Source organism: Rhagoletis pomonella, unplaced genomic scaffold (assembly GCF_013731165.1).
Source record: "Rhagoletis pomonella isolate Grant_MI unplaced genomic scaffold, Rhpom_1.0 Rhpom_scaffold_01822, whole genome shotgun sequence".
NCBI lineage: Eukaryota > Metazoa > Arthropoda > Insecta > Diptera > Tephritidae > Rhagoletis > Rhagoletis pomonella.
This window is the reverse complement of record NW_023460376.1, coordinates 1-21,534: the sequence shown is the minus strand read 5'-3', so window position 1 is coordinate 21,534 and position 21,534 is coordinate 1. Positions and strand designations below refer to the sequence as shown.

Genomic DNA, 21,534 nt, shown 5'->3' with positions numbered 1-21,534 from the left:
TATTTAAAAAATTCAATATTATATAGAATATCTGTATGAGTACCAAATAAAAGATGAAATTCTGTAGAATTGAAAAATATTAAATTTTTTGGTGCATAAGGACGAATAGGTATTGGTAATAGGAGTGTCGTTGCAAATTTGCAGTATTTGCTTTTGAAAAAATTATAGGTTAAGAATAAATATACACACGACCATATCCTCGAATTTCGTCCTTCTACTTTAATAGCATAAAAAATAAAAATATTTAAAAGAACATTTTCTTTAAAATTTTTTGTTACTCATACGCCGTGTACATTCGTTCGGTTTTAACTTTCCCGTGATAAATGGTACATTCAATATGGAGCCGAAATTTTGAATATCTGAAATCCGATGTAAAGTTTTTTAGCGAATCTAAGTGACTTAAATTTTTTTTTGCCGCCATATTGGGTGGGTCCACCATTTAATCAGCGATCCCAAAAACATTAAAATTTATCATGGCCCAACATTTTTGTATCACTTTTGTAATAAGATTAATAAATATATTTGCTTATATGCGAATTCAGCCGATTTCGCACGAAATTTCGTCAAATTACAAAAAAAAAAGCAATTTATGTATTATTTAAATATTGGTGATCTTTCTGTTTATTTTATTTTTCAAAGTAATCACTCAGAAAAAAGCCGTAAAACAAGAAAAAGTATACTTATTTTAGAGTTACTGTTTTTTCCTTATTACGAAAAATTTACTCAATTTGAGAAGTTTTTCCTTAATTCAGGTTCATGCAAAAAATTGGGCATCATTAATTTGAGGAAGTAAATTTACTCGAATAAGTAATAATATCCTTAAATAATTTTGAATTTTGTCAGTGCTGTTAAGACACAGTTAATTGCTTTCCTGGCAAATGTCGGCTGTGGCGTCGCGTGAAGACTACTGCTTCTGTTTCTGAGATCGCAGGTTCGAGTCCGGTTGGAGGTGGTTAGAGTAAGGTAAGTCAATTATTTCAATTTAAATTAAATATAAATTACAAATTGTAAAATTAATTTCATATATGGAAAATCCTAAATATTCAAATACCATAAAAAATAAATTAGATACATTTTTTTAAATACAATTTAAAAAATTACAATTAAAAATATTATCTGTTTTTTGTTATTTATGGCCTTATAACAATTATATTCAACATAAATATAAAATAAAATAAAAAAAATAAAAAAATCCTGCTCTGGGACTCGAACCTTGCATCCCTCGACTAGCACTTCAGAGCTTTGCTCTGTCGGCCATTGCCACTGTATGAGCGCCACGAGCAAAATTACATACCTATTCCTTTCACGGGGGATAAAACGGCAAGTAAATTTTTCCCAAAAGCTAAGGGAAATATGTTTTCCTTAAACTGACCCAGCCAGCAAAAAAAACGAAAACCGATCCGAAAAAGGACAAAAAAGTGGATGAAGTGCGGAGTTTTGTCCGTTTACTGATTCCATTTTCGTATGCTTTGACGATCCGTTTTCCCACTAAAGTGTGCGGCAGAAACGTATGAACAGGCAACAGTATGTGAAACGGATACGTTTCCGGCTGTCTTTTCTGAAATTTGTCTGTTTGAATTTTTCGTTCAATACGCTTTCCTTCTGCACCTCACAGATACTTTTTCATGGTTCAAAAGAAATAAAATAAAATTATCAGGCGTCTGACGGAATTCGGTACCTTCTGCAAGTTAACAAATAGAGGCACACTCCTCTGCACGCTCAGCTACTACCAACTACGCATTCATGCTTTCAAATGTTTACCCAGCCAGCAGAGAAACGTACTTTTTGCCGAAAGTGCAGTTTTCGTACATTTTTCATTTCCGGAAATGTTCAGAAAACGATTTTCATATTTGCTCATTTTCCTTATCCGAAAAATGTCATCATCTTATTTCAAAACAATAATTTTAAAATATCTGTTCAAACTGAGCATTTGAAAACATGTATACATATTCGCCAGTAACTGAGTGTGCAGAGAAGTGTGCTACTATTTGTTAGCTTTCAGGATGTCCCACGTTCGAATTCCGTCAGAAGTAACACATTAAAATTAGTTATTCAAATTGAAATAATTGCTGTATCTTAAATTTTGTTTGTTTGGTTTCCTGTAACTATGAAAAAGTTTCTGTGAAGTTCATAATGAAATCGTTTTCAAAGAAAAATTGTATCAGACAAATCTCAGGAAAACAGCCGAAAGCGCATCCGTTTTACAACCATTTTCGATAGTTTTCTGCACATACGTTTCGGATGAACACTTCAGTGGGAGAATTGATCTGAAAAACGCCCGAAAACGGAATCGGAAAACGGATGAAACATCAGGTTTTTATACGAAATTGTTTCAATTTTCGGATACGTTTCCGGATATTTTGCTGGCTGGGTAGCTTTAGAAAATAAAATACAATTATTGCATTAAAATGACATCACCTTTTGCGAACGTTTCGAGCGTTTTCCGGATACAAAAATTGATGATAACTGAACGAGTTTTTCTATTCGTTTTCGGATACGGAAAATTGAACTAAACTGCACTGTCGGAAAAATTTACGTTTCTTTGTTGGCTGGGGAGTCAAATCGTATTAAGGCAGCCAAGTCATTGGAACCATTTCAAGGCAATATTTCCTTAGAATAATATACTTTTTTCCTAGCAACAAGGCATGTTTTTTCTGAGTGATTCATCTACACATGTATTCATAATTGTGCATTTACATGGTATGAATCTGTTCATAAGCCGTATGAACTTTCCTATAAAAGAAGCACCAACTCTATGAAGAAATGAATGAAAGCGATATACATACAGATGCGTGCAACTAATTAGCAACGAAATTCAAAACGATATTGCTTGCAAATTATGTTTATTTATTTATTTTTAATAATTTTCATTTAAAATATAATTCAATCTATATTAGAAACCACAATAACAAAAGTTGCAAAGCTTGCACAAATTGCAAAAAAAATTAATCAAACTTAAAATCGTCATCAAAATTTCAAAATTTTTAATTAGAATATATAGAAAATGTTGGGGTATGCAGTTTTGTAGCCCATTCCATTTTAGTATAATAAAGTGGAAGTTTCAGGTCGCTAAAAATTACCGTTGATTTTTTAGAATTTTTTTTGTCGAGGGTGTTGCGGATTTTTTTCCATGTAAAAAAAAAATTTTGATCATGTGTTATATTATATGTTTCTCGGTGGACTTTATACTTGAAAAGCTACCAAAATATGTATGCAATACTTCTACATATCGTCGTTTAAAGTACAAAACCGCGCATCAAGAAAATGCAAAACCTCGTATGTGAGGTTGCCTAAATTTTATAGGAGGGAGTAAAACTTGTCCTAATCACAGTATACAGTAATCCAGATAGACAAAACAAAAAATTTAAATATGCTTATTTGACAATTTGTTTGAATGTGTTGGTTGATATTTTTTCACAGTTGTCGTTTTCGTTGACGACAATATCAATATTTTCTTATAGTGAAAAATATTTTCAAGTCACGTAAAATCACGCGTGTAGCGTGAGTGATTATGACCGGATGCAGTTCCTAAATAAGTCACTCCGCGTTCCGAATACAACTTTCAGTGAATAATGGTGGGCTGACTGGAAAATTTAAGAGGTAGAACAAGTACTTACTTAGCTTAAAAGTAGAACTCTCTCATTTTCAAGTAAACCACTCTTATAGTAGATACCTTAATAGCTTTAATAGAATATGTACACAAAATTATATCTCCACGTTCGAACAAATGCACGAAATTTTTATGTATTTGTCCTGCCGCTTATTCTCATTTGCAAGGAGATAATGCATGAGTTAATGCAAATAAAAACGGTTTATGCAGATAAGCGAGCCAGTTTGTCAACCGTATAAAATGTATGTACATATATATATATACATTAGACTGCATCACCAAAAAAAGTTGCGGTTTTTCCGCCGGGATTACAAAGTTTATTATATTTTAAGACGTCCACCAAAATATTTCGGAAAAATATTAAGATTTAAGCGAGCTGGACCGATTTGAAAATACCTCCAAAAATGAAGCTTTTTATGAATAAAAACAGTTTCTTAAAGAACTTTTTGAAAAAAGTCCCCTCAGATGACAAATTAGATTAAGCTTAAAAAATCTGCATAAAAATATTTAAAAATCCTTTCAACGGAATCGTAAGAATGAAGTTTTTGATACGGTTTTTTTTACTTTTTTCAAAGATTGGTTTACGAAAAACTTGAATAACTGGGCCAAAAATCTCTTGATTTAGACTCATGGGATCTCAGTAGAAAGGTATTTTCACACTGTGTTTATTTCTGGCCAAAAAAACGTCATTCGTGTCCCATCTTGTTTTTTCGAATACCAACATATCTTAATTCCACTTTGAATGACGTTCGTTCATCCTACCTTTCTCTTCCATCGTTTGAATGAGTTTATTAGCAAAGAAATAAAAAGGGTGAGAAAATACCTTTCCAATGATATCTCACAAGTCTAAATCGGGAGAGTTTAGGCTCAGTTATTCAAGTTTTTCTTATACCAATCTTTGAAAAAAGTTAAAAACAGCACCAAAAATCTCATTATCACGATTCCGTTCAATTTTTTTTTAAATTTTTTAAAAATATTTTAACGCAAATTTTTTAAGCTTAAACCGTTTTGTCATTTGAGGGGATTTTTTCAAAAAAAATCTTTAAGAAACTATTTTTATTCATAAAAAACTCCATTTTTGGAGGTATTTTCAAATCGGTCCATCTCACTTAAATCTTAATATTTTTCCGAAATATTTTGGTGGACGTCTTAAAATATAATAGATTTTATAATTCCAATGGAAAAATAGTACAGATTTTTTTTGTATGGGGAGTGATGCAGTCTAATATACATATATGCATACATACATATATATGAAAATATTCAGTGTAAGATTTGACCCATCTAGCTGCTTTTAATTCTGTAATTCGAAAACTATTGAAGATAGATTAATGAATTTTTGCACAAGGTACGTTATAAGATAGGTTACTGTCACGCCACCCTATTACATATATAACTACAATTTTAAAAGATGCAAAAACTGAAATGTTTAACTAACTACAAAGGCTAAAATGCCCAAAATTGATATTTGGAATTTCCCTATAACAAGGAATTATAAACTGACAGAAATGGACTTAAAAATAAATATATTTTTTTTTAATTATGGGCGTGGAAAATATCGATAAAAAAGTCAAGTTGGGTCAACAAAATTCCGTTATAAGTTAAATATTTCTTGCTCTATTTACAAAAATGGGATACCATTGGAAAGGTAGTGAATCGGGCTTTCTCTATTCAAAGCAAAAATACAAGAATTTGTCTCGGTCGAGATAAAATGCAAATGAAACACTCGAAGAAAATGAAATTCCCAGTAGGCCAGAAAAAAGAAAATTTCATCAAAACCTGCACTTTCCAGCACCTAAAATTGTGTTGTTTAAAGTCTAAGAGGAGTGGCAAATAAACTGAGATACGAACTTTATCGAATAGTGGCGGATAACGAGTTTGCGGGTCTAATAAAAATAATAATTTGCTAAAAATAAATTTAAGTCAACATCGTTTTACTTTAACATGAAATACTCAGTCCTAGTTTACTAAAATCCCAAAAATGTATATTCATTAGAAAGATCATACCTAAAAAAATAAGACCAAAATGATATTTTAGCAATAGATGCATAAATCACATAAGACCGACAAATTAAACATTGAGATTCAGTTTCAAATATACAAGTTTAAATATTATTGCGTTCGGTAATTTTCCAAATCAAACACCGTCCCGCCATACACTTTGATTTACATTTTTAAGTTGTTATTGTTTCGTCTTTATCAGGCATTTCTAAAAACATTTTTGACGTTGTTTTGAAATTTGGCGTCATAAAATAATGTAATTAATCTTTTCTAGAATATGGAAATGATACACTGTGCGGCGAGTTGAATTGGTCCAGCCGTGTCTCTTTGTAAACACTTTAACTCGAACAAAATTGATATATTTCAACGAAAGTCAGGGCCGAAGTTAGTTAGTATTTTTGTATTATTACTATTTTTACGAATTTTGCTGTTCAAATTTACATGTCAAATATTTGTGGGTACTTTTGCACCAGTCGTTGCCTATGGGTTAATGACAAAAAAATCCTATACATGCACAGTATTTCATGTATTAATTTTCAAATAAGCATATTGTCAATGGTTGGTTTACTGTATACTGTGGTCTTAATTAAAAACGGCTCTCTCTTTTAAACTTAATTATCTCTTCTCCTTATGACTAAGTATCGACATTTTGTTATAAATGGCTAAGGGCTTGATGTCAGGAGCTTCCGGTGATCAAATTTCAATTTCGAGGTTTTGCAGAACCACGATACGCGCTTTCGTACTTTAAACGACGATATACATATTGGCGCTTACACAATATTTTAGTGTTTGGCCCAGCTTCTCCTCCGATATGTGACGTGCGTGATTTTGTCACATAAAGTAAACGACAGATTTACGCCGACTCCGAACGGCAATTGTATTTTTATGAGAAGCTGTTTCCATGACAGAATACACTCGTAGGGTTACTATTACCAACAGAAAGGCAACCGCTATTAGAAAAAACTTTTTTGTTTTTTATATTTTGATGTTGGTGGGAAACTCGGCTTGAACTCGGGCTCTGCGTAATGCTCTACATCAGCCGCCACCACTTTTACATATATTGCTGGTATATTCACTCCGAACATCGGAGTGTATATATGTAATATAAAAAAGAATGAGATGAAAATGTACCTAAAATTCAGGAGCAAATGAAAAAATACTCATTAAAAATAGTTCACATGTATAAATTAAAATATATAACTTAAGCGGTTGCAGCGCTAAACAAAAGGAAAAGTTAGAAAAAGTAGCAATGGAAACATGAGACCATAAAATGTTTGTTGCTTTAATTATCTAAACCTGTTAAGATATGACACTCCATTCTTTGTAGTAGTTTGCAAATATACACTAATTATCCTAAAATCGCAAACATTTTCGTGTGATGTTTTTCTTTGATTTCGAATTGAAAATACATTACGATCATATTGCATCCAAATAAGTGCGGTATCCCTGCATTTTGTAAAAGCCAGAAAGAAGCATAAACTGTATAAAAAATATATACATATGTTTACATTTTCATTTCTTTGCCAGCTTGGAAAATATAGGCTTGTTTTTACTTAAATGTGATACAAAGCTCATTAAAATGTTCTGTAATGTCTTGTTTTTAAGTTTGTTATCATAGTGCTTTGTATTTTTATTGTCCACTTATACATGAGTTGATGCTATTTAAAAAGTTCTAGTATAAAGAATTTCTTGATTTTGAATTTGTTTGTTTATTGTTTTTAATTTTTTAAAATTCATACATTTGACATGTATGTGAATGGCGGAGTTGCCGCTTTCCTCCTTTTCGGTGGACTTTTATATTAAAAAGGCATCAAAATGGGAAAAACCCGCCTTGGTATCGCTGCATCTTTTAAACTTTTTATGGGAAGATGTATGAAAATCTAACTTGCTATAATTTCATATGCTTAACAGTATCACAACAGTATGTTTACAGTATCTCCCCATAATTTTTCATATGAAGAAATGTATTATACGGATCCCACTCGATATCATTGAATTCCTCATTGAAACATGTAGTCCCTCTATTTTAGCATATCAACAGTTCATATGGCTTCTTACCATGTAAATGCACCATAAACCAAACCAAACTTTTATATAATTAACTTACAAACAAAAAATAATAAAAAATGTACATATACAGCCCGATTCTGTGCACTTGATAAATTGAAAATCTTTATAATTTGTCAATTTTTTATTATTTATCAAGGATTGGTATTCTAGCACAGAAATCAAAAGCTCTTTTCATGATAAATTATCAAGATTGAAAATGCTATTGACAAATTGAAATTTCATGTGAAATGTATACATTTTGTATATTAATAAATTTGTTTCTAACAATTAAATACTCCATGTGCCGGCATTTGAACCTGCGACACACGGAATTATAGTCGACATCTCTACCTACTCGGCTACGGCAGTCAAAAGCTTTTTGCTTTTAAATTCATATTTTGCATTGGTGACAATGAAATCAGTTCCACTCATGTGGAAATCGTAGAGCCAAGGCGAATACATATAAATATATATAATATGTGTATATTATATATATAATATATATATATAAATATAATAATATATATAAATTCGACTTGCGTAGAGCTTTTTGTTTTATAAATATTGACACAGAATGCGAAGGAAGCTTTACTTGACAAAAATCTTGATAAAATTTCTTTACAAAAAATGTATCAAGAAAACACAGACTTGGGCGGATAATGTAATACATAGAGTGGTCGAAAAAATTTAAGTCGCACCAAAACTGGCAAGTTTTCACAATAATTATTTATTTAAGTTATTTTTTATAAAAATGTAGTTAATTCGTTAACAAAAGCCGTATCCGGGTTTCAAACCTTGTGCAATATTTACATTTATTCGTAAAAATTGTAATTCGATTTTCTAGAAGTGCCAGTTTCAAGTGGTTAACAATTTTCGTTTTAGAATTTTTTTGGCGTAGGTGTCGCGGTTTGCTTCCATATAAAACTAAATTGTGTTTACTCATTATATAAAAGCAAATTGGACAACGAAAATTCTAAAAAAAACGGCAATTTTTGGCCGTTTGAAACTATTATATGCGCTAGAATTGAACGAGTTTTAGTTTTTGGCATTTAATGAATGGAAAATTTTGAATATCGTCTCATTTACATGTAGGAATGTTCGATATCGTATCGATTTTTCTGAATATCGATATTTCATCGCACGATAATCGATTTTTTTTAATAGATATTCCAAGGTCGATATATCGAAGGCATCGATACTTTACCCACAATATCGATATTTAAGTTGAAATTTATTTTTCATCTACAAAGGAGTCTATGGAAAAATATTAAAGTAGGTTTAATGAACAGCTTGTGTGATTTATTTAGCTCTTAAGTTTGATAAACCGTTTGTTTTAGTCCTCAGTAAATATACAAGATGGAAATAACACAATTAGTTGAGTTGATAAGCAGGTCTAATATTCTATTCAATTGGGAGTAGGATTTTCAACGTCGATTTTTCCGATATCGATATTGTTCGGCCCGATATATCGCCATATCGATTTTACATGCAATGAATTAAATCGATTCATGATATCGATACTTTCTTAAATATCGAACATTCCTATTTACATGTAGGGCTGTAGCTGAGTGTGCCAAAGACGCTTGATACAATTGGATGCGGCCAAGAGAGGTCCGGGTTCAATTACCATCAGATGGCGGAACATAAAATTAAATTTTATTTCTTCTTAATTACGAAAACACATCTGTGCACTTCACAACCACATATTTTATAACGTATATACTCAAATTTAAAACGAGATGGGTTGGTGCTCTTTCATATGCGTTTTTTTTTTTAATTTAGCACGTTTTTTTTAATTCTAAAATTTTTTTCCCTCAGTGTATCTCAGCTGACGATTCAAAAACGCCCTATCTCGTCACATTTTCAATACATTTTCAGCTGATATAGGGCATTTTTGAACCGAATTCTGAGATACTGCGTTCTTCACCAAATTCTGGGTTTTAATGTAAAAAACAGAACAAATTATCTGATATATACTTTATTATGGATATTTTTTTTTAAGTTGCAGAACCACTTTTATCAACATTTTATAATTTTAGTTGTTCCATTAATGATCCAAACAACGCATACGGTACATAAAGGCTGCGTTTCTTTATACATTCCGGATAATCCCATTTCATAGCCGGAATAAACAGAATGCGTTTAAAACGTACGTTAACATATCATCAGGAACGTTCTAAAGAATAAGTAAACAAAAAAGTTTATTCCAAACGTTCAGAATGAATAAAGAAATGCAGCCAAAGAGAAAGAAACGCACAATCGAGTCATATGGCTCACACTTGCGAACTTGCACACAAAAGAGTATCAGCCATGCTCCCAATTTCACATTCGCCATTTTCCCTGCGAATTCGGCCTCAAGTCACATTTTTGATGCTTCAAATCACATAACCTTGATTTGAATCCGCTTGCTTTGTTGTCAGTGAAATGAAAAGAGGAAGTCAAGAGGGTTTAAATTATTCTTACATATAAAAAGAAATGTTGATCATGGTCGCACATACTTTATAAGGAAGAAAATGCACAACACCGTCAGCAAAAAAAAAAAAATATTAGAAATCAACTCGATTTTCTAACGTCATGAGATTCGCTCCCTAACGTACTAAAATTTAATGGGCTATAAAACTGTATACCCAAAATTTAAAAAAAAATCTGATTAAAAAGTTTGAAATTTTTGGGCGATTTTGGTAAAATTTTTTGAATTTTTATAATTTTTGTACAAACGTTGAAATGTGGACTTATATAGTGCGTGTTATATAATGTGCTAGAATTTTATAAAAAAATACTAAACATCAAATAAACAAAAGTAATGTAGCCAAAACTGGTCAAAATAAAAAGATTCTATTATTTCTTGTATATAAATTCGCCTTGAATTCTTAGATATTTTTAGGTGCCATTTTGGACAGCTAGTTATTTGTTGAAATTTTAGTGTCTTTAAGTAATAAGGAATTTGCTGATGATGCCTTACTAAAAGCATACATCGCCCAAACCGAAAGGACAATTTCAACTACAGCAGTTAGTCAGATATTGATATTTGTAAAATTGAGGGCACACTAATTCAGTTTCACGGGAAATCTTTAAAATCACATAGTGAAATTGAAATGTGAAACTGGGAGCACGGCTGTATATCTGCGGTTATAAGCAATAACCGCCTAAGTTGACTTAAGAAAGAATTGGGTCATATATGCTATCGCTTTCTGCAACTACTATTCCATGTATATGTGAAACTCTCATCTCGTTAGCTAGGGTACTTAAAAAGTTATAGGTGAAAATATTTAAGCGTTTATTCTCGAATTCAGCTTTTTCGACATAGGCGATTATCGCTTATGATGCATTAGGGTCTGAAAGAGTTAAATATTAAAAATCGCTATTTTTGTATTTCTACAAACTACCGTTACATGGGAAGCTAGCGTGGTTATTGTCCGATTTTGCCCATATTTATTCAGCCACTGAGACCACTTAAGCCAAATAAATTTTAGTCAACACTTGTATGATCAATGGAATTACAGATTTTTAATTTTAATATATTACCAAATATACAACTAAAACTTCCTCGAGCTAACAAAGTGCTACATAATTTTGAAAAGAGCTAAAAAAGAGCTAGGAGCTAAAGCCCAATTTTCGGAGCTAAAAAGAAAAGTAAAGAGCCAAAGCTAGCTCCAAGAGCACCAAAATGGCAACATTGCATGTGATATTTTAAGCAATTCTTTCCGTGGTCGGCCATTGGTTTCTTACGGTTTATATATATTATTAACTTTATTTGTTGTTTTGTGGTGATTCCAAGAATGCCCGCCAATTCTTAATATATTCTTTGGAAGATTAATTAGTATTTGAAATATTTTTATAGCATATCCCCCCAAGTAGGTGCATTGCCTGGCCTTGTAATGTTGAGCACTGCCAGAGTCGGCCTATCTAGCGTCACAAAATTTCATAGATGGATCAAAATGCTTCGACTAAAGTGCATTGAAAATGCACAAGATGGAAGGTTGCATAAGATGAACAAAATATCATTGTCCAAAAAAAATTGTCAACTCACGCAATTCTTAGTGCCAAGTTTTGTAAACAGTAAGAATTCGTAGCCCAAGTACTCAACTGGACTCATTAAGAAGTGTGCACGTATGTATTACTTTATACAAAAACTCCAGCGAATATTTGACACGAAGCCTAACGGCAAAATTTTTTCCATCGTTAACCTCATGATACAAAAATTTAAATACCTTTATCAGGATTCCGACCCATGGTGAAATAAATATAAGGTGATGTCACTTACATAACCTCGTTTTTTCTACATGCCAATTGCGGCCATGCATTTTGGGGTAGTAGAAAAAGGGGGAAAAGATTAGGATTATTTCTACTACTTTTTGGGTACTATTTCCAATACATACATGCATCAGGGGACCCCACACCGGTTAAATGAAGCTTGCATCAATAAAATATTTTTGCTGTAAACCAGTGTAATTACAGTTTCATTTTTTCGCTCAAAAGAAATTATTATTACTTAATATTTATTTTTTCGATCAAATATATTGATTTTAATAATTATTATTCAAATATATTTTTCTACCTTAAAATTATTATTTTTAAAACTTAAAGGCCACACGGTCCTACCACACACATATGATGATGGTTAAAACTTAAAAAATACGGATTATTTTCCGTCTTTCAATTATTCATATTAAAACAAATTAAATTATACCGTTATCTTGGTTTAATTATTCTTAAATTCTACTAAAAATTACATATTAGCCCGTATGGAATTTTATTATTTTATTCTTGTGTTTTTTCCTTAAGTTCTGAAGTACATGTATATGCGTACTTAGTTTTTAAATATCTTAACTATAAAGGAAATTTTATTACGACCTTTATTTTCGTTAACATTTTAAAATTACATTTCCGAATTCTATCAGTTTTATTATAAAATAATTATGCGTTTAAATTGTTAGACCAAAATGCATTATCGTAGCCATCCGAGGCACTGCTCCAATAATCACATATATTTTACCAAAAATTTACTTACAAAATCACAGTTATTGGAAATTATAGCTTAAATTTTCCAAACAATTTGAAACGAAAAGTCAAAGCAAAAGCGAAACCAAGAACCGGTTACTACGTTTATACGTAAGCTATTTGCAAATAAAAATGATTTGCAAATACCTAACTCCCTTTTTATTCGATGGCGAAAAATTCTTTTTTAATATTGCCTGATAATAAAAAGGCAATAATATGACCGTCGAAAATAAAATTAAAAATGGCAACGTTTTAATTATCAAAAGGCAAAAGATGACCATCGAAAAAGAAAATAAACCTAAGAATGGCGGCGCCTTGCACTTATTTGCAAATAGTATCACTAATCAATACTTATTTGCGCGATTTAGTTATTTGCAAATAAAAAATTGACTCAGCGTTTATACAGCAAAGTTTACCGTGCGAACAAACGTAGTAAGTGATACCTACGCATACTTTTTCACAAAATTGTCTGCTCCGTTTTTTGTTCCATTTTGCCCAGAAATGAAATTGGAATGAATAGAGTAGGCATTACTGTAACGCTGGTATGCCGAAATTGCCAAAATTACAACAACCACCCCCAAGTGACAACACATTATTATTTCACCATGGTTCCGACTAGAGATGGGCACGGGACTAAATATTTAATTCCGACCCCGCCCATCCCGAAATTCGATTTTTAAGTCCCGAACCCGCCTATCCCGACATTTTTCAGAATTGTACCGCGGGTCCCGTGGGTCCCGATATCTATCTCTAAAGCAGGCTACATACGGACAACAAATTGAAACGAGCGGTTGAGATTTCAACGTGTGTGGCGAGGTTTACAAACCGATCGAAGGTTCACAAAAATGTTCATGTCTTTCATATTAATTTTAAATAACAATGAAAGATCTGGCATCTTCCTATAATTTTTTCTTTTTCGCCTCAATAAAACATTAAAAGTGCATATTTCAAACATCGTTTTTAAGGAAGATTTTGTGATTTTGCGAGGATTTCGGTCCCGTCCCGCCCGCCATGTTTTTACAAATCTTCCCGATTACGCCCATCCCAGCCAATTTTAAATCAGTACCGTGGGTCCCGCTATCCGGCGCCCATCTCTAGTTCCGACCTAACGGAAAGAAAATGTCAAACTTTGAAATAGAAATCTTTTGAAAATTTTATAGAATAGAAAATTCATAAAACTTGTCGGAAAGTTACGATATCGATACGAAAATTGGCGTTAACTGGTTACAGAATCTCCCTCCCTTCAAGTTTCTGGTGCAGAAGGGCTGGTAAATATTGAAAATGTCATTTTAAAATTTTATCCTTGAAATTTCGCAATATTTGTTTTTGAAAAAATTATATGTTAAGGGCTTATATAAACTCAATAACATTCTCGAATTTGTCAACTTAAAAATTACCTATTCGTCCTTGTGAATCCAAAAAATTAAAATTTTTTAAATTCTAAAGAAATTTCCCATTGCATTTGTTACCCATATTTTTATTCTACATTGCATTAAATTTTTTTAATAATTTTTGGATTTAATCATATCTTTGAAAATAAGTCCTTAAAAATAAATCCTGCGGTCAGAGAGAAAAATAAAAACGCCAGTTTAAATAAAAAATTAGGTTTCAAACCCATTTATTTGTTATTTATTTCATGGTAGGAGAGCTTCTCAAACAATATAGACGCAATTTTTTCGATTCAAGTTGTTGAATGTCTAAATCCCGGGACTAATCCCGAGATCCCGGGATTGTGACAACGCCATCCCGAAAATCCCGGGATCGGAAAAAGCCGAGAAATTAACATCCCTACTTGCCACCTCTTTACTTTTAGGTAACCATATGTAACTTGGATTTTTGATTAAAAACATCATTGGAGCGGTTGACGAGCATTTTTGTAAATAAAAAATTTGCAGTTTTTTTATTATTATTTTTTTACACAAGAATATGTCTTTTAAATGGTTTAAACTTACTTAAGTATCTACTCAAGAATTATTATATTAATTAAAATTTATATATGTAGAACTATATTTGACTAGTGCGGGCGGCCAAAGTGACTGAAAACGGAATGAGCACTTACTAAAAATTAATCTAAAGCAGAATTTCAACTAGCCACTAAATTACAACATTTTTAATGACAATGTTGGGCGTGAAAAAAATACCTGTGCCATATTCAGTATTAGGATCCGACCGATTAATCGGCCGATGCCGGGGCTAGTATAGGCCAAAAGAATCGGCATCGGCCGTTTTTGACCGATTCTTGAATGAGGCTGTTATTTAGTTATTTGATTATGTTTTTCTTTTGTTATTATAAAAGCATTTGTTCTCGAAATGAATCTAATCCAGGATTTAATCAGCCGAAGCATCGGCCGATTCTTTGCCGATTAAATCCTGAATATAATGGCATTTTAAGAACAAATTCTTTTATAAATTCTTATGATAATAAAAGAAAAACATAATCAAATAACTAGATAACAATAGCTCATTCAGCCTCAGCATCGGCCAATTGATCGGTCGGACTCTATTCAGTATAACGGCAAATTTAAATTCATTTTTTATGCAAAATCCGCATTTTTGAAAAAAATTGCTACATTACTTAACGTGCAGGACGAATTCGACATCAAAAATGCTTTGAATGTAGTGATTATTTCAAATGTCACTCTTAACAACTGTTTAAATATGTCTTACTCCAATATCCTAGCCCATATAAAACGTCGATTTTCCATTATTTCTACCAGTTTTGGCTGTTTTGCTGGACTGGAACAATTCCACCTGTTTTCTGTTAGAGTACGTTCAGCAATTCTGACTATCCGATACTAGGTGAATTCTTATAGATTTCCAAGACGATCTTCTATACTATTCACAATTGCACTAAGAACTTTTTCTCTGTATCTCTTATCGATATTGTAGCAAAATAACTGTTGACTCTGCTGATAGCGTGAGATTTTGCCACTTGCTTAAAAAATTCTACTTTTTGAAACATGCACATAATATATGCAAGAAATTTCATGTATAAAGAAAACTGCAAATCCTATGCGAAACTTCGAAAACGATGAGTGAACAGATTAACACATAACTAAGCGGAAAGGTTAAAATTGGAAGGGAAACAAATCTACTTATAATCAGACACAATACAAAGATATCGTTATGAATTTTTTACACAACATAACATAAACACACGGCTATTCCTGAATACTAAACTTATAAAAAATTGTTTGATTACAGCGTCATTTCAACAAGCGAGCGATGTGTTTTACATTATTTGTGTAGTGCAATTTATATCGCTAGCTTAAAGTGAAAAGTGGCTAATTCCATGTTTACAAATTTTACAAGAGGAAACAAAAGTTATTCTAGCCATTTTCTTCAATTAATTTGCAAGACTTTGTTTGAATGCAACATTTTGGGCGTTTAAAGCAAAACAAAACTATAAGAATCCGAGAGTTTAGATATTATGTAGAAGATTTTTTATTACTTTGGCCTTATACAATTCCTTGTGCCTCTTTTGGACTTAGCAAACTAGTAGCATTAATAATTTTGGAAATGATGCATTTTTAATTGCTCTTGCCTTTTATATTACAATATGAGTTTTCACAAAAGGTGGACTTTGCAACTTTTCACTCTAAGTTAGCGAAATGTAGATTTTTAATGTTGAATGTGTTTAGTAATGCTCACAAAATATAATTTATAATTACACCATTTTTATACATTTATATCTACTACACCGTGCTACAAAAACCAAAAATTTTCAAAACACACGAAAAAAATCAATATAATCACAAAACTAGGAGCCAAATATAGTATAACTGCGTTTTTTTTTATAAAAAAATATTTTAAACAAAAAAATTACAAACCGATACGGTATCGTTGTAAAGGCGATTAAACCCCTTTCTTCTGATATGCATATTTGTATACTTCGTATATAAAAATTTGAGAAAAAACATTTAAAGTCAAAAAATACCTTTTTTAAAAAAAAATATTTTAAACAAAAAAATTACAAACCGATTTTTAAAAAAATGTTATCGTTGTAAAGGATACCAGAAAACTTATACGTTCCGAAACCCAAAAATTTCTATTACACAGTATACAGTATACACATACATATATAAACTCCTGCCCCCTAAGTGAAAGGCTGGCTACGCCCCACAGTGGTTCGGATAGCAGATCTAGCTGGACGAAAGTCAAAATTTTATTTGTTTTTAAAATACTTAATGGTACTTGGAATACATTCCTGACAATGCATTCAAATAGAAATTGCATTTATTAAAGCAATAAAAACAATGGAAGCAAAAAAAGGTAAGTCAACGCCGTCTATTTCAGAACTCTATTTTAAAAACTGAAATTTAACTTAAAAGATTGCTAATTGAACTCACAAATCTTTGAATATTTACAAATTGACTTTATAAACCAAAAACTGCACTTATTCCACTATAGATTCAGCGGTCATAACGCAATTTATGTCCACATTGGTATAAGCGAATGTATACTGAAAATTCGTCGTTTTGATCAATTAAAAAAATAAACTAAAGAGTAGGAAAAGTAAAGGCCGCCGAAGGCCGTTATAAAACCACTTGCATATTACTCTTTACACCTTCGCAAATGCAGGGGGGCAAGTTCGATAACCAAGTCTAACCAATTGGCTTAGATATTTGCATTTTAGTGACGGTATGTCAAATCTCCAAATTCGAAAGTAATTATTAACAGGAACAACAAAAAAAGCCAAAAATCAGCAAAAAGCCCCAGGTACTTTAAACTTGCACTTCATTTTACTTAAGTTGTATGGACTAGAATACTGCACACTCAATATCTTTCTAAGAAACCTAATTAAAGACATCGAAATTTTTGCGAAAGTTTGTTGAGTTTTTTTTTTTCAAATGTTGCACAAAGTTTGAAACCTGGATTTACACAATTTCTTTGATAATGAACAAATTACATTTTTATGAAACAAGTAATTAAGATTAAATAGATAATAAAAAAATAGTCAAATCTCAAGATGTGGGTGTCGCATAATTATGATGCGGACTATTTTTATTAGAGAATTAGCTGTTCTATTAAATTATTTTAAAATGTACTAAGTCATTTTATTATTGTGAACTGAAAATAAAAATCAAAATATAAAGCGACATATTTTTATTAAACTTTTAACAAATTTGTAATCGTTTTAAGTATAATCTCTACAAAAATTTTCATATGTGAAGGTTTAAGATTTTTTAAATATTTTGTTTGCCATGTTGGTGCCGCCATTTTGAATTTTGGTAAATGACTTTAGATTCGTAATCAGCAGCCCAGAAAACCCCCCAGATACCTAGTTTCATAGAAATTACCGATTTTCTTTTTAATCTTCGTCCGCCATATTGGATCTGCGATTTTGAATTTTTGATAAGTGACTACAGATTCGTAATCAGCGACCCAAAAATCCCCTAAATAAGAAGTGGTGTAAAAATCCATTAAAGAGTATTTGTTTAAATAGCTTCGTCCAGCTAGATTTGCGATCCGAACCACTGTGCGCCCTTGTATACAAAACAATTAAAGTACTTCTTTTAGAGCGCATACATGGCTCCATAATAATGATTCCAGTATCTTCATTTATGTATATTGTAACTATCAATATCTTATTAAGACAAGTGTAAAATTTTTTTATCTTAAACTAATCAAGTTAGAAGGACGAAATTCGAGGATGTGGTAGTTAAAATATAAGTCCTGGACATATATTTTATCAAAAATACATATTGGAAATTTCTCAGGATATTCAAGGATAAAGTTTTAAATGGACATTTTCAACACTTATTCGTCCTGGTGCACCCACAAATTAAATTTTTTTTGTATTCTACAGAAGTTTTCCTTTTAATTGATACCCATTTTGTTATTCTACAATGCACCGAATCTTTTGAATAATTTTTTTATTCAATCATATTCTAGAAATTTCAAAATCCTTTAAAAAAAACCTGACGTCAGAGAGAAAAACTAAAAATGCAGTTTTACTACATTTGGTCCCCAGTTTTGTAAATACATATATTGATTTTTTCGTGTGTAAAATTTTCTGCCGCGCGGTGCTTTATGCGGATACATACATATCTGTGGACTTTTGACAAAACAACCTCTGTGCTTTCTGTAGGTTGGAATTTAGAGTAAATTATAAGGAGCTTCCATTTAAACATTTTAAATTTTTATTTAACTTTCATTAAGATAGAATCTAAACATAAAAATATCATTCGATAACTCAATGAATTACTGCTTTGGAGAGAAAATGACCTCACCCAAAAGTCAAAAGTCCACAGATATGTGTGTATGTATAAACCTACATATCGCTCATTTACAACTCAGTTACAACTAAAAAAAGGAATTTAACAAGTGAAGCGTTATAGGGAGTGTACTCGTACCCAAAACTATTAAAAGTTTTAGAAAACTTCCACTGGCTTTGCATTTTCTTACCCAAAAAACTTGAAAAATATTGGAAAATGAGAGAGCAAAATGTGATAGAGCTGCAAATTTATGGTGGAAAAATTTTTACCAGCGAAAACTTGCAAGTTAGAATATCAGCTGATCACAAACATATGTATGTTCGTGAATAAACAAAAGAAAATACGGCCTTTTTGAATTATTTATTGCAAACTTTATTATCAATTCTAATATACAACGAAATATACATAAATAAAATTTATTAAAGCACAAAGTTTGTTGAGTTTATTTTTAGAATACCAAATGAAAATTCGTTCGATCAGCACTTTCGACCACAGTCGAAGATCGAATGCAACTCATAATAGAGGCCAAAAATTTCGAATCTTTATTGTTTTTTCTATTGGCACAAAGTGCTAGCTCAAAATTTGGATCATATATGACTTCCGAGTCTTTTCGATTGCTGAGTATTAGGCCTTATGGACCCAAATGGGGGAAATTAGCTTATGGTTACAGAAGATATGTAACAAAGCGTGTTTACCGCTGGTAAACCCAACTGAAAGTTGAAATTTAAAAACTAATTAATAAATTTAAGTAAAACCTGTGGATAATTGACAATAAACTCCTTTTTTCGAGATAACTATTTTTCAAGTAAAACCTGTGCAACAGTTATTATTTTACACCCTGTATATTATAAAATATTAATACATACCTGGAAAAAGGAGTACAAAAGAAGTACAAAATTAAGAAACTTGTACATTTCCAGATATTTTTTTTCGGAGCACAAGGGAATACATTGCAATTAAAAGGAGTACGTTTACTCCCTAACCTGTCTCGGGAGCCAGTTCGAAAACTTTTCAAGAACGCCCAACTTCAGAATTTTATTGAAGAAGGCCCTAATTCAAAATTTTATTGAAAAACACCCTATCTGAGAATTTAGTTGAAGAAGGCCCTATCTCAAACGAAAATACATTGAAAATAAGCTGAGAACTGGCTGCCGTGATAGGGGTCGCCTTCCACTCAGCCATCGATATGCTGCTGGATAGTTTTGTCTGAGGAATACGGGTACACACCTGTTCTCTTCTTACGCGGAATTTTTAACCAATATGAGGAATGATATAAGGAGTGATTCTACGTCATTAGCAAAAAAATTCCATTTTTTGAGTTCGGACAGTATTTTAGTAAATGAACGATATATCCTTGAATACAAATGTACATACATATGTATGTACATAAGGTATGTACATACGTATATATTTGCATATTTGCTTATATTCCAGCTATATCTTTGGAGCCGCACGTTAAATCGTTGCATCTGACTCTAGCATATCAGTTTCCGCAGAATCAGTTTAATGCACTTAAAAGCTTAGTGGAATCGCTAGATGCGTCCTGTGCATCCAACTGGGAGCTGCGTCTGTATTCTCGCGACCCTCGGCTAGCCACTAAACAAGTACATTGTTTCATTTGTAATTGTTGCTGTTTGCCCCATTCTTATGATTACAGCAATATTTTTTAATTGGCAATTTCTCTTTTATTTCGTTTACCTCTTTGCTTACTTTTCTACATACACATACAAACGTCCTATCATTGGTGTTGTTCTCTTGCTTGTGCGATGCGCTGGGGTAGGTGCACAAAGTGGTGTATCCCCACAGTCCACATGAAATCGATGAACTGGAGTTGCGCATCGGCGATTACATTTATTTGAATACAGATGCAGTCGACAACTCGTGCGATGGCTGGGCCGAGGGTATTTCATGGCTAACCGGCAGCTCCGGACATTTACCTGTAAATTACACGGAACGAACTGCCGAGTCAGATGCGTGGACATTGCATCGTATTGTGCAGTTATCCAAATCGATGACACCATCACTAATATCTGCCGACGAAATTGATATTGTTGACGGGCGGAGCATTTCCACTGAAGCTGAGGAGCAGCAAAGGGATTTGCATCATCAAAGTAGGTGAAGCAGTATTTTCTTACATCCACATGCATTATAAACTTACCTAAATTAAATATTTAATTTTAATGAAGAGCTTTATTAATTTTTTCCAATTTCTGGCATTTCTTGCACGGCGTTAGTTGGTCTTCCTCACGAACTAATTGACGGCTCGGTATTTAATGAGGACTCTGAAAATAGCGTGGAAAAATATTTACGTAAAACTCTGCAACCTTGCTTGGATTTGCCATTACTGCAAAGTGTGAACAGCCAAACAACTCATAATAGCAGCCATCAGTCACAATCTCAACAGGCTAGTCAACATACAGTGCAACAGCAGATCAAACAGCAAGATACGCCGAGTTTAGAAATGAATGTGCCAGATGTGGCTAAACGGTTAGGGGACATGGACATAATGGTGGAACCGATGGGTGTTGCAGCACCAAATGCTGATGACACGCTCAGTATGGATTCGGAGCGTTCACACGAGGCTGCGAGCCTTGAAGTAGCACCGGTGAAATGTCGTCGGATATACATAATGCGACATGGAGAGCGTGTGGATTT

At 32.3% G+C, this 21,534-nt stretch overlaps 1 protein-coding gene across 1 annotated transcript in view; it reads left to right on the top strand.

Moving 5' to 3' along the window:
- The window catches only part of LOC118752760 (protein UBASH3A homolog), a gene marked incomplete at both ends in the record, with an annotated part of 28,079 nt that extends 6,549 nt beyond the window's left edge, over positions 1 to 21,530 (top strand). Inside the window, 3 exon segments of the mRNA XM_036487631.1 lie at positions 20,314 to 20,483; positions 20,660 to 20,990; positions 21,114 to 21,530. Coding sequence (XP_036343524.1) covers positions 20,314 to 20,483; positions 20,660 to 20,990; positions 21,114 to 21,530 — 918 coding nt within the window.
- Positions 21,531 to 21,534: the final 4 nt, after the last annotated feature.